The sequence below is a fragment of the Azolla caroliniana genome, unplaced genomic scaffold, assembly GCF_043228905.1.
Source record: "Azolla caroliniana isolate FFs.n. ecotype wild unplaced genomic scaffold, voAzoCaro1.0.p SCAF_20, whole genome shotgun sequence".
In the NCBI taxonomy this organism is placed as follows: Eukaryota; Viridiplantae; Streptophyta; class Polypodiopsida; order Salviniales; family Salviniaceae; genus Azolla; species Azolla caroliniana.
The window spans coordinates 7,340,356-7,353,593 of record NW_028230455.1 but is presented as its reverse complement, the minus strand read 5'-3'; the positions used below and the strand labels follow the sequence as shown (position 1 = coordinate 7,353,593).

Genomic DNA, 13,238 nt, shown 5'->3' with positions numbered 1-13,238 from the left:
TCATTAGGAAAGATATTCCGTGAGGAATATATTTGGGAGTTAGTGTAGGGGCTCTTGATGAGCATTGAAGTACTGTCAGTACTTCGGTCAGTCCTTCTAGGACTTGTATAAAAGTGCTCACTGAGCACGTCTTATGTACAGACTTGAGTATTATTATTGAATATAGTTTTTGTGTCTACTCTCTCTGTCTCTCCCGCGTATACCGTGTAAGCCCAAGCTCTCCATTGAACCTGAGTTTCCTTCCTCTGTTCTGTCTTCATACCTGCTTCCGCACGCTACTTTCTACAGTTATTAAAGCCACATCCATCACTGTCATTAGACTTCCTTTCACCCCACTCATTAGCAATGGGCACGGTTTCGACTCAAACTGAACCGTTAAGCCATGGTTTAACGGTTTATTGATTCCCAAAAAATTTACTAGTTTGGTTTGGTTTGGATTTTCAATAAACGGTTTGATTTTGGTTCAGTTCGGTTCTAAAAATCAAGTTTATAGGTTTATAGATTTATAGGTTTGGTTTAAAGGTTTATAGGTTTTTGGTTAACTTTTTTTTTACCTTAATAGTTTATTGATTTAATGGTTTAATTAATGGTTTTTTATTGATTTAATTAATTTAACTTAAATTCTTATTTAATTGAATGGTTCAATTAAAGTTTTAATTTTTATTAAATGGTTCGGTTTGGTTTCAACTTTTCACTAAACGGTTTAGTTTCAACTTTTTCTTAAATGGTTTGGTTTAAATACTGAGAGTTCATAAACGGTTTGGTTTGGTTTTTGTTTTAAGTAAATGGTTCGGTTCAGTTTCTTTGCCTTGAAACCGAACCGAACCGCCCATTGCTACCACTCATAACATCTTTAATAAACACACATACAGTACATGTTGTTTCAATATTCAATGTCATAGGCATTATCTCATCATACATATAATGTTGATGTACACATTGTTTATCTCTTTACTAGTGAATTCGCCAATTATATCTTCCTTCGTATTTAAACATTCGTATTTTCTTCCGTTCTTGCATTCCATAATATTGTCTCTCCTTTCTCCTCGCCATTCTTCAATGTTTATACTATGTTAGGAATTTTCCTTTTTCATATTTTTAATTTGCAAGCTTTAACATGAGATGAATCTTGCATACTTCATCAAACCTGCATATGCACCGAAATATCTATGCCCTAGCTTGAGAATGACATCCTCCAATTGTTGTCAATTTGTTTTCACGTCTTTACTAAGGGAGAGGTTCATGATATGGCTTTCAAACTCATTTTCATATAGATTAGCTATGTTATATCAAGATCACATACCTCGTTTCCTTTTGTACTCTAATGCATTATTATTAGCCAATGTGTGAGTTTATAGTTTTTGGTTTGAGTTGATGGCAATGGGCCAATTCTAAATATATTCACCATAGATATATAAACTTCCTCCCAAAGCTAGGAGACATGTCAAAAGATTTCTCATTAGGAATGCATTGGTACCATTGACAATTTTTTAGTTTATGCAATTAAGCATACATACAAAAGTCTAAGATAATCTAACATTCTACAATCTTGTGAACCATTTGTTTTTTAATCCAACACTATTACATTATCATAAATTTCTACAATGTGATAAGTTTCAACCCTTGCATTAAAATAGCAATCTTCTCATATGTAAGAATATCAACACATAAACTAGAATAACCTGACCATCAGGATCTAGCTCATACAAATTGTAGTAGTTGGACTCTCTATGAGGAATGTAACAACATGCCAAAAAAAGATTATCTTTACATAGTATTACTTTAACCCATACAAATCTTCTTACAAACCCATAGGTAGTTTTCCAAGTCCTCATGATAAACACATGTCACTCTTGTCCAAATAATATTTCTTCTATGCAAAGTCTCTAGTTTGGGCATCCAAGCATCTTGAGTTCACAATGTTATTCTCTTCATAGCAAGTAACTCCTCTCTCAAACATTTAACTTCCAATGCTTGTTAATTTGCCATATGTTGAAGCATGACATACATATTGTATTAAAATATAACTCAAGACAATCTAGTAACTAACATTTTTAAATCTTAATATAACCATTATATCCCTACATACAACTTCATGAATATTGTTTTTAAGCTTTACAACATGCATTACCTTATTCACACTAGCCATTGCAAACCATTTTGATTCCAAATTTCTAAGACAATGTCATGTGTTCATTATAACATTTGTATAAGATCACAATAACATGTCTGTAGCACAATTGTATACATTAGTCGCAGAAACAGGCCAACAATGTTCTCATGTGTCGGTCTCGGAAAACCAATAGCACCAAGTATTCAAAGCTATAAGAAGAAAGTTTGTTCGAAATATTTTTCTTTTACAATTGATTATAGTTATGTACAGAATTTGATAAATAAATAGATGGTTTCATTTTCGAAATATCCATCTCAACCTAAATTCATGGAGCTTCCCCAAATGAACCATTTTCAAGGTCGAAATGAAATCTAGCATATCGATGGAAGGGGTAACGGTGCAAGGTATATGTTCCAAATATACAATCATTTTATAAAAAAGGAGCAAAACACCCTAGCTGTCTAGAGAAAGTATAGAAATCAATTTAGGCAACTCAAATGCAATCGCAATATCCAGCAAGCAAGTTGTTATAAAAAGCACAACTGCAGAGCTTCACATCAATGTCTTCAGTGCAGTTGACATATACTGTATGCAAAAACAGGATCACGAATTTCTGAAATTTGAGAGGTGAACGTGACAGCCTCCACAATGTCTTCTTGTCATCAGCAAAATCTCCAATTTCATTTCCATACAAAAATTTACATCACAATCATCCTCCTCCCACCTTTTTAGGGAGGCAATAAAAAAAGAAAGTTCTTTTTTTCTGTTTTTGCTTTTCTTTTTGTTTGTTTTTCATAAATGAGTCTTTTCAATAACTAATCTCGGATTTCATGGGCGCTCCAGTTTCCTTTCTGTCAAGCTCCAAGGAAGTTGAACAGCTGTTCAAAGGAGCCTTTCTTGATGACTTGTCTCGTCCTCTTCCATGTCGATTCTCACCATGGTACACTCCATCTGACTTGGATTCAGAATGCTCATCAAGTGGCTGTTGTCTGAAGCCTTGAGATGCTGGTTGGTATTGACGATTCGGTTTATAAGCATCAAATTTGGCCTTCCTCGGTTGCTTATAACCCTGTGTATTTCCATCAATGTATGCTGCTTCTTCAGCTTGCCATTGTGATCCGCCACTCTTTCTTTGGTTGGTAGCGAATCGATTGTCAGTTTCATGCATATGCTTGCTATCCCAACTTTGTTTATTGGGCCCACTGTATCTACCTTGTTGTCCTATATTAGGACCATCATCTAATGCTTGTTGGGTAGGCTTTCCTTGATTGGGAGCACTTGATACCCGCGGTGATCGATGGTTATTCAGTCGTACTGATGGCCCAGAACTCACTTTCACCGCAAATTTTGAATCATTTCTCATATTATTTGAATGGCTCAACTCTGAAGATGGCAGCAACTCATTTTGAGGAAAATTTAATTGTTCTTCATGTGACTCTTTGGCCTCTGCTGAATGTTCCTTCAAGGAACTTGTTTTAAGAAGAGAATGTCCATTGACGTTCTTCTGTCTCCATGAATTACGAGACCGGCCAGGTTTCATTGCGTCACCACCTTTGATTTCTTCTAAATTGGGACCGTAAGTGATCAATCCTACAGAGCTTTCAGATGATTTCTCCATTCCAGAAATTTCAGTTGTTTCAGACTGTATGTCACCTTGCTTATGGATCTCACTAGCAGTTTTATATGGCTGTTTTCGGCCATTCCTCACTTCATGAGACTTCCCTAACAAATTATCAAAATACCCCTCAGATGCACTCTCCATATGCTTGTTGATGTGAGGGTTCACAACTGCATTATCAAAGTTGACCCCAGAGACACTCTCCATGTGCTTGAACCGAGGCTTCGGTACTGAATTATCAATGTTCCCCTCAGAGGCACTGTCTACATGCTTGACACAAGGCTTCACTGCTGAATTATCCAGTTTTCCCTCAACAACACTCTCCATGTGCCTCAAACGATGCCTCACTACTGAATTATCAAAGTTCCCCTCAGAGATATTATCTGTATGTTTTGGATTACCTCCAATTCCATAAGAGCTCTCTCCACTTGAATTTTTCTGCCTCCATGAACCATACAACCTGCCATGTTTCTCAGAGCTGTGCCGGGAATCCAATCCAGAAACAGGAGTGGCTTGTTGGGAAGTGGATTGCATTCCACTGTTCTTGTCCACATTAGAGATAGAACCAATATGTTCTTCTGGTACATTTGTATATGGCGCAATCATCTGCTTGGGCTTGTAATGCATACCTTCCTTAGCGCGCTGTTGCACTGATGCTGCCCTACCAGACTGTCCTCCTTTACCATGAACCTCAACACCTAGAGTTACCATTGGACAATTGAGTTGCTTATCATCTTTGATTGGGTCACCTATAGAGATGTGTTCCTCAGTTATATGATTTCTTTCCTGTTGGGGACGGCTGGACTTTGTGCCCTCATTTTTCTTTTTCTCTACTTCTAGCTTCTTGCTTGAAGATGCATCATACACCTGATCCAGTTCCACCCTTCGAGAATGTTGTCTTTGATCTTTATGAGTGCTAGCTACAAACTGTGGAGCCTTCAGATTTCTCTGAGTCTCATCTATGCTATCCCTGGCGGTTAAGGGAATTGTAGCATTTACAGAGAGCTCCCTTTTCTCATCTGCTTTGACAATATTCCTGTTTGACAGTGTAGGTGCCACCCATGAAATGTTCTTATTTGTTAAATCCTTATCCACAACAGAGGAATCATTCAATGTCGAATCCTTGGCAGTGTGCTTCAACGATGTCTGCTTCTGTTTGAGCTTCTTATTGGCACCATCATCATTGACAATCTTGGTAAGTATGAAAACCCAATTAACGTCAATAAGCAACCAGCATTAGGTGAGCAGTAAACATTCTTGCAAAGGAAATTCAATGTTCACATGAAACTGAATCTTAGTCCCATCTATACATATGAAATAATATAATAAGAAACTGACCATAGTATCATGTTCAGATGTTTCTACAGAAGTAGGAAGTGCCAAAGTTCTCCTATCCAACTCTTCAAGCTTGGCAAGAGCCTTGGCTCTTTGTTCTTTTGCTCGCTCCTCCTCCTCTTGCCGGAGTTGCATTGCTCTTTGTGCCGCAATTTCCTTGAGCTTTGCACGCTGCATGAAAATAAGACAGACGTGAGTCAAGTCAGTAGATAACAAGAATATGAAGACAACCTATCTATAAGGCAAAAGGTAAAATTGCATAGATTTCAGTATAGACGCAAACAGCATTTTGCGTCAGTTGATTAAGTAAAGAACATATTTACTACTGTTTTTGGCAAGGTTATGATGATACTAAAAAACCTGTACAAAGCTTGTATTTATTACCTATACAAACTGCTGACTTCCATCATGCAACTGCTCAAAATTGTGCATAGTTATAGTTCATAGAACCATAGTTGAGATATAACCAGACTTGCGCCAAAGCACAATTTCATGTTCGCTAACATATTTGGTAGGCAGGGACACAGATGGACAGTTTTTGTGTGAAATATGGGTTTCAAAAGTTGCAACCAAACCTTCAGAAATTAGAATAGTACAAGGGGAATTGTCTCTCCAAGAGCCAAATGAACGTGACTTGAAGTTTTATATTAACACAAGATAATTCATACAAATAGTAGAAAAGTTGTTGATAGCCCACAAGAACACAAGACTTGAACATATATTACAATGCTATCTATATTGCATCCCAGGGATGCTTGAATCCAGAACAATATGACAGCATACAATGTTATAAAACTCAGAACTACTAATTAAATCCGAGTTTTGCATGAGAATATGTGCACCCCACTCAGACGGATTGTATTGGCTCATATACCTTAAAGGAATTTCAGAGAATGAAATAGGACTTTCTTCATGTCTTAAAGAAATGGATTCAGATATTACAATTTTAGTTCCTGTTTCCCCTATAGATGACACACATGGAGGTTCCCACTACATACACGGCTTTTAACATAGACTACATACCAGTGATGCATCTAATGGATGCTTGGGCAAATAACTAAATAGTTACACCTGCCACTATGAAACTATATTCCTGACCTATCTTTCGAAAAATTGATCAATAAGAACGCAAGCTCTAAACACCTTAATGTCTCAAATTTACAACAATAATGGGAAAACAATTGTCTAAAAATTGTACAAAAATCATGGTTGTTACCTGTTTCTCATAGTCATATGCATCAGAAGCCTCTTGTTCTGCAGTTTTTTTGGTCAGAATATCTGTGGATTCAATGTCGACCATGTCTTGCTTGCCAGACTGAATACCAGAAACTTTGACAGAAACATGCGCCTCAACAGCTGGGGATTTGGCCCTCCACTCTTTATCCACTTTCTGATTCACTTGCCTTGACTTCGCCTTTGGGTCCTCTTTTAATGGCAAATTATCAGTTGAAATAAGTTTGTTTTTTTCTTCATGGTTATCTTTAAGTAAAGGTCCACCAATGGAAATTGCTGAGTAGTCTTTATGATGCTTTTTCCCACTATGGCGTCCAGACTCTGCAGTTGCTGCACCATTACACCTCTCGTCAAGAGAGAGAGGTGCTAGTTTATCAGCTCGGACATTCAAACTCCCATCATTTCTCTCAGATGACTGAGCATGATGTAATTCTGGGAAACCACTTGTATTAGAGGCCTGGTCAGTTGCTTTCAAACTGTGTGAACTATAAGATGGGTTCACATCTTTAACAGGTGATTTTGGTCTCCAACCCTTGCCAGCTTTCTGATTATAAGTTCTGCCTTTACCTTTATGTTCATCTTTCAAAGAAGTTTCTGTTGTTGCTGTATTTTTGGAACTCTCTTTGCTAACAGTTGGATGGTGTTCTCCAGCAGAAATAGTACTACTGTTGGGAATAGAAATTTTGTCAGATTTCTTGTTAGTTTTTAGCCCATTAATGCTAGATTCAGACAATGTATTGTTATTCATGAGTGTCTTCGGCTCCGTATCACTCTTGGTTTCTTCTGTCACAGAGAGATGAAGCTCCTGAGTTGATGACACAAATTCAATATTGTTTTTAGAATCTGCTTTCTTGGATGACAATGATGCAACTGGAGTCACAATAGAACCAATTTGCAGCTCATCTTTCTTGCAACCTACAGACACTGAGGATAAGGTAATCTGTTTGATCATTTTAGGAATGATATGCTCATCCTTTTCCAAAACAATATGCTCATCTTTTTTCGGAACAATATGACCAACCTTTTTAGGAACAATATGGCCATCCTTCATATGAGCAATAAGCTCATTCTTTTTAGGAAGGCTATTCTCCTTGGTTTCTTTGTTTATCAGAAAACCATCTTTTCTTTGAATTTCAACTCGCTCATCGGTCTTTATCGTATCCTTAGCCTCACCCTTACCGTCTGTAGTCTCATCATAATTTTTGGCAGCCTTACTTTTAGGCTTCTCTACATTTTGAGTACCTTCACTGCTTTTCTTTTCCATGTTGTGATCCATATCTCCATCACTTTGCTCCTCAAGTCGAGGAGTCTTTGTAAGCAATGTGAATTTTCCTTCTGGAGGCAGCAGTGCAGGAAAGGCCCTTTCAGACACGGGATTTTTATGATCCCTGAAATCATTTCCAGAGTCTCTCCCCTCTCTGTTGCCAGACATATGCCTACCAGGGATACTCAGTGTCCTGTGGCTCTGCTCAAGTCCATATATAGGTTTTGAGCCATGATACCCATCTCCATGTTTTCTAGCATCTTTCCTTGGATCATAAAAGCCTTCTCCTTCATGAGATAAAAATTCACCCTCGCGAACATAGCCCATATTCATATTCAAATCATGTGGCCGAGGGCCCATATTTCCATGGACAGGTCTAATAAACTGTTCCGGATGAGGAGCACGGAGACCATAATTTGCATAGATTGGACGCTGTCCTATATACTCTGGGTGTGCAACCTGTGGTGGATAGCTTCCATAGTATCCAGCATTATTAACCATGGCTACTACAGCTATATCCCTGTCCTTCATATTGTTATAATGAGGAACTCCAAATTGATAGTATACATCATGATGGGGAGGGCGTGGATAAATTCCTAAACCAGCAGGTACGTCGTGGCTAATTGGTGAATGCATTCCCTGCCTAATAACATGGTCATTGTAGCCACCTCCTGGAAGAGGAAAGCCTCCAGGTACAGGACCAGGACCAGGACCAGGACCAGGACCAGCTCTGCCATAGCCACTAGCACCTGTATGAGAAACTTCAAGATATCTCAAGAAAATTTTTAACCATTCATAGATACACTCAAAATGAAAATATTGTGCTAGAAAAAGATAAACCTGGATGAAGCAGGAGATGCCTATCTTTGTCCACAAGTGTGCCATCTGCAGACATTGGTCGATTTGAGTGTTCTGCAATGTCTGCACAAAAGAATATGATTTTTTCTTCACTCACGTACAACACAGAACACAGAATTTAGCTCTACAGAATTTAAATACCATACACATGAACCAGAATCCCTTTCATAAGGAGCAAGCTTTTAGTTAAATAGTAGGAATAAATTCTATCCCTAATCACCAATAAGTACAATACATATAATATACATAGAAAGCTAATCAAAATCATGAAACCCCATGACAAAAGGGTATTGAAACTTGAGAATCCTACAAGACTATACCCATGGATAAGGACCAAAACCCCTTTCATAAGAACAATCTTGTCGTTAAATAGTAGGAACTTCTATCTCCAATCACCACATAAGTTCAATGCATGTATAAAGCTAATCAAAATCATGAAAACCATTGCCAAATGGGAATTGAAACTTGCAAATACTAGATAAAGCAAGTAAATATAGTAATCACTTTTCTGTGGTAGTGCATCTCTAGTTCTTTGAGGTTCTTGTGGGCAAGACTCCACAGGATTTATGCTGGAGCCACTGGATTCTCCATGTGATTGTGACTACAAAATGTGACACATAAGAATCATTAGCCTATAATAAATACACCAATAAAAGATAACTTAATGGTATTTTAAACACCACACATGAATAATTTACCTTCGCTCCCATACCCCAAGCTCTGGTTGAAGTTGGAGCAGAAGAAGGCCGTGCGGCACTACTGGGAGATGATGGTTGAGTATTTTCAACCAAGTTTCCTGATTCATTAACAGAAACAGATATAGGTTGTATCTTTGCAGCACCACCCCATGCCCCAGTACCCAGAGGAGGTGAAGGCGTGACATTAGGAGGTCCTGATTTATTGGTACTTGATGCATTGCGGCTTGTACTCCCCCAGCTAAATGTTCCTCTATCAACAGGATGCAAAAGTTAATTCGAAGTACCATCAATAATTTAACTTCACAAAGAATGCTGACATGCATAAATTAAGGATCCATCAAAAAGAATGTCTTTTCATTTTCTGTCTTTCATTCTCACTGCGAATTATACACGTCAGACAAAATTGGATGGATTTCTTAAAAGAGTAGCTAAGCATCAGACAAAATTGGACAGAAATGAGGAACTTCGTTGGAGCAAAGAATGTCTAAATCTCAAGGCTATGCACTCAAAATAAGAATTTAAGTCAGGGGAGGGTAATATTTAATTCTATCTCCATAAATGAAGGGATAATTAAAATAGGTTGCTTCTATGCTTGGAAACCATTTTAGCACCATAGTTAATGTGGATGAAATGCTTCTGTACACAAAATTCAATGACTTTAAGGTTAATACAATTCCCCCATCAACAAAGTTAAATATACATCTTTGTTTTCATAACTTCTCTCTAGGTTGTTCACAGTAATATTGATAGAGATACAAATACACATACGAATATGGTTTCTTTATATAGTATGCTAGCATGAGATAATATCAGCAGTAAGATTTCATAGCTTCAGAATATGACAGATGAAAATAATAACCCTATCAAGCTCAAGAACAAACGCTAAAGATAAAATACAGGTAATATTAAACTTCTTGAGTCACGAAATTAGTAAATAGCAAGCAGGAGGGGTCTTCACATGTGTTTAGTTAGGACTCTGCAATCTCCGTACATACAAATATACAGGGGTATTCTTCGAAGGGGAAGGAGTGAAGGGTCTAGTGCATTTGGTCTCTTTCGATTCAAGCACGAAATTAGTTTCGATTCAAGAAAGAAGGAGAAATCACCCACAAAGCAGGAGGGGTCTTCGCGAGTGTTTAGTTTGGTCTCTGCAATCTCCATACATACAAATATGCAGGGGTATTCTTCGAAGGGGAAGGAGTGAATGGTCTAGTGCACTTGGTCTCTTTCGATTCAAGTGCCAGGAGGTGAAGGAGATCTTCGGATTAGTTTAATAATGGACAGAAAGATCACCCACAAAGCAGGAGAGGTCTCTGCAATCTCCGTACATACAAATATGCAGGGGTATTCTTCGATGGGGAAGGAGTGAAGGGTCTAGTGCACTTGGTCTCGTTAAACTTCTGGAGTCACGAAATTAGTAAATAGCAAGCAAAAACAATTAAAGGAAGTGATTCCAATATGACTTCATGGTCATACCACAGCAATCTTTTTTGAGCCACAATGAGTTGCACAGGTGAATGTATACGGGCAATAATAACTCAAAACTACATAAAAATACCCTAATTTTCAAGTCAGCTTGAGTTGCATAGAAGAAAATATATGAGCAATAACAATACGAAACTGCATAAAAATATCCTAATAAACCCAAAGGCCTGTCCTAGCTATGTTTCTACTCCAAACTGAACTACAATATGGATCTCTTAGATGCAACAAACACTTAACACGAGACAGAAACAATGTGAGTGATCTTGACTATATAATGATTGTGATTCTTATACTTTACACTGCTGCTCCTCTCCCCCTTGAACCTCCACATACACTTTTGCAAAAGTCACGGACAATTAATATCTGTAATGCATTCCAAATGATCTTTCAATGACACCAAGACATACCGTGGCACTATTTCAACATTTGTCTCCAACCCTTTATTCTCCAACCTGTCAAATCGAAGAATCAGTTTCACCATTTAGTTATCCTTGATTTCTGGAAAAAGTCATCACCAACACAGACAAAGAATGTAGGTCTTACTTTTGACTTGGTAAATTTATTGGTTTTGGAACAGCTGGGGAAGGGATCTTCCCTAACACCGTCATGCCTCTTCGACCTGCACCAATTCTGCACAAACATAAAAAGAAGCATATAAAGAAAAATATATAAATACTCAAATTAGAAGATATAGACAAATCAGAGCCCGTTCCAACTAAACATCAAGAGAAGGAAATAGAACAAAATATAAAAACTAAAATTGCAAACTGGATTTGATCTGGATGCTGTAAGGTGATTGATTACCTTCGATCTCCCGGAGCTGCCATGTGTATCTTGCACCAGATACTTTGAATAATATCTTTGCTCTAAATCAGAATCTGGCATATGCACAGTGATGAATAGGAGTATTTTATACTAGAAAGCAATACAATTTAACGAACTGAATATACTAGAATGATGTTGACTCATTATTTGTTCATCAAACTGTTCAAAAAGTAATTAAAAACGAACCCATCATGTCAAATTTTTCGCTTGGATCAATACCTTTCTAAGACGATCTTTCATGAGAAAACTTGATGAATGGTTGGTTGTACCAAAAAAGAAAAAGAAAAAAGAGAACTCTAAACCTAATCCAAGCCCTAAATCGAGAAGATGTAATAAACATAGTTAAAACGGGGAAGAAATTTTAAAAAAAGATGAGGGCAGGAATATAAGTGGCAAACCTGAAACACGAAGGATCTCCAGGAGGTGAAGGAGATCTTCGGATTAGTTTAATAAAGGACAGAAAGAAGGAGAAATCGCCCACAAAGCAGGAGGGGTCTTCGCGCGTGTATAGAGTTAGGTCTCTGCAATCTCCGTACATACAAATATGTATGTATGTATGTATGCAGGGGTATTCTTCGAAATTCGGACCGGGCGCGTGGCCGGAGAAGGAACAGAGAGGAAAACCTATGTATGCACTTGTTGCACCTATCGCTACTGTAAGTTTAGTGCAGGAAATGGTGGAAAAGAGGAGATGATGATGCTGCAGCAAGACCATAGTTTTTTGGGCTTTCTTTCTTTCTTTCTTTCTATTACATAATGTGTGTACATATTGTTTTTGTTCATTCTTGCCTACCTAGAGTTCGGACGCACCCACCCACCCACTCCAACTACAACTACATACTATGTACCATGCCAACACACTATATGTACATACTCTCTCTCGGTTCGGTTCGGTTCGGTTCGGTTGTGTCCATGTTGTGCACACGCAGCAACAAACCAAGACCTTCAAAACCCGCATCCATCCATGGATTGACTAACTAATAGCATGTCTCGACATCCGCTGGACAGAGGACTTACATTGTCTTCCACCTCCATTTCTTTCCATTGCCCATTCCCAGACTTTTTAGCATGCCCATCAGTTTTCACCATCGCCTCCTTCTTCATCCTTATGCCTTTCCTTCCCTGATGCTTCAATCGAAAGAGACCGAGTGCACTAGACCCTTCACTCCTTCCCCTCTATCGTAAAACAGTGTACCCTTTCCATCCTTTCCCTATGTTGAGCAAGCAAGCTCAACATGGGTCGAACTGGCTGGACGAGCAGGTAGGCTAGACCGGAATCAATCCAATTGGCTAGGCCCACTTAGGTTGATAAGCCTAAGCTCTAGATTAGGATCCGGATTAGCTGAAGAAGCCGGATATCGGATGACGGAGTGGTTGCGGAAGCCGTCTGAAACGTCACACGTGCTGAGTAGACTTATTTTATTAAACAGGTCCAATGTAGGCAATTAGTGTCAAATGCTCTTTTAAGAGCATTGAAGTACATGTCAGTACTTCTCAATGACCCTGAAAAATGGGCTTGTATATATAAAGTGCACATAAGCCCTATGCGACCATTCTGTCGCGGCCTCTGAAATGACATCAAGAACCTTCTCTTAAACTTCCCGGAGCCCACATCGTTGTCTCAAGTAATCTCCCAAGTTGTCCAGTGTGACAATCGTCTCTTCGAACTTCGTCAAGACGAACGGGGGACTTGCGAGTCTCAGGCTTCTTCCCGAAACGCATCAATCTCTAGGCCCTACTTGTCTCCCACGCCAACCTTACCATCACCCAGCGATACCCATACCACGACGGAGGTCGATTTCCATACCC

At 38.5% G+C, this 13,238-nt stretch overlaps 1 protein-coding gene across 2 annotated transcripts; it reads right to left on the bottom strand.

Annotated features, from left to right (window-relative positions):
- Positions 1-2,522: 2,522 nt before the first annotated feature.
- Positions 2,523-11,978, bottom strand: LOC147850883 (uncharacterized). Of its 2 annotated transcripts, none has more exons than XM_087335952.1 (10): positions 11,828-11,978; positions 11,409-11,482; positions 11,148-11,234; positions 11,012-11,056; positions 9,120-9,369; positions 8,926-9,022; positions 8,404-8,484; positions 6,283-8,324; positions 5,070-5,237; positions 2,523-4,922 (listed from the first exon to the last, which is right to left on the bottom strand). In XM_087335952.1, the coding sequence occupies exons 2-10, from the start codon at positions 11,429-11,431 to the stop codon at positions 2,922-2,924; spliced, it is 4,794 nt and encodes a 1,597-aa protein (XP_087192078.1). In that variant the 5' UTR covers positions 11,432-11,482; positions 11,828-11,978; the 3' UTR covers positions 2,523-2,921. The 2 variants fall into 2 exon arrangements, with proteins under 2 accessions (XP_087192078.1, XP_087192079.1); XM_087335953.1 differs by having other exon boundaries at positions 6,283-8,312.
- Positions 11,979-13,238: the final 1,260 nt, after the last annotated feature.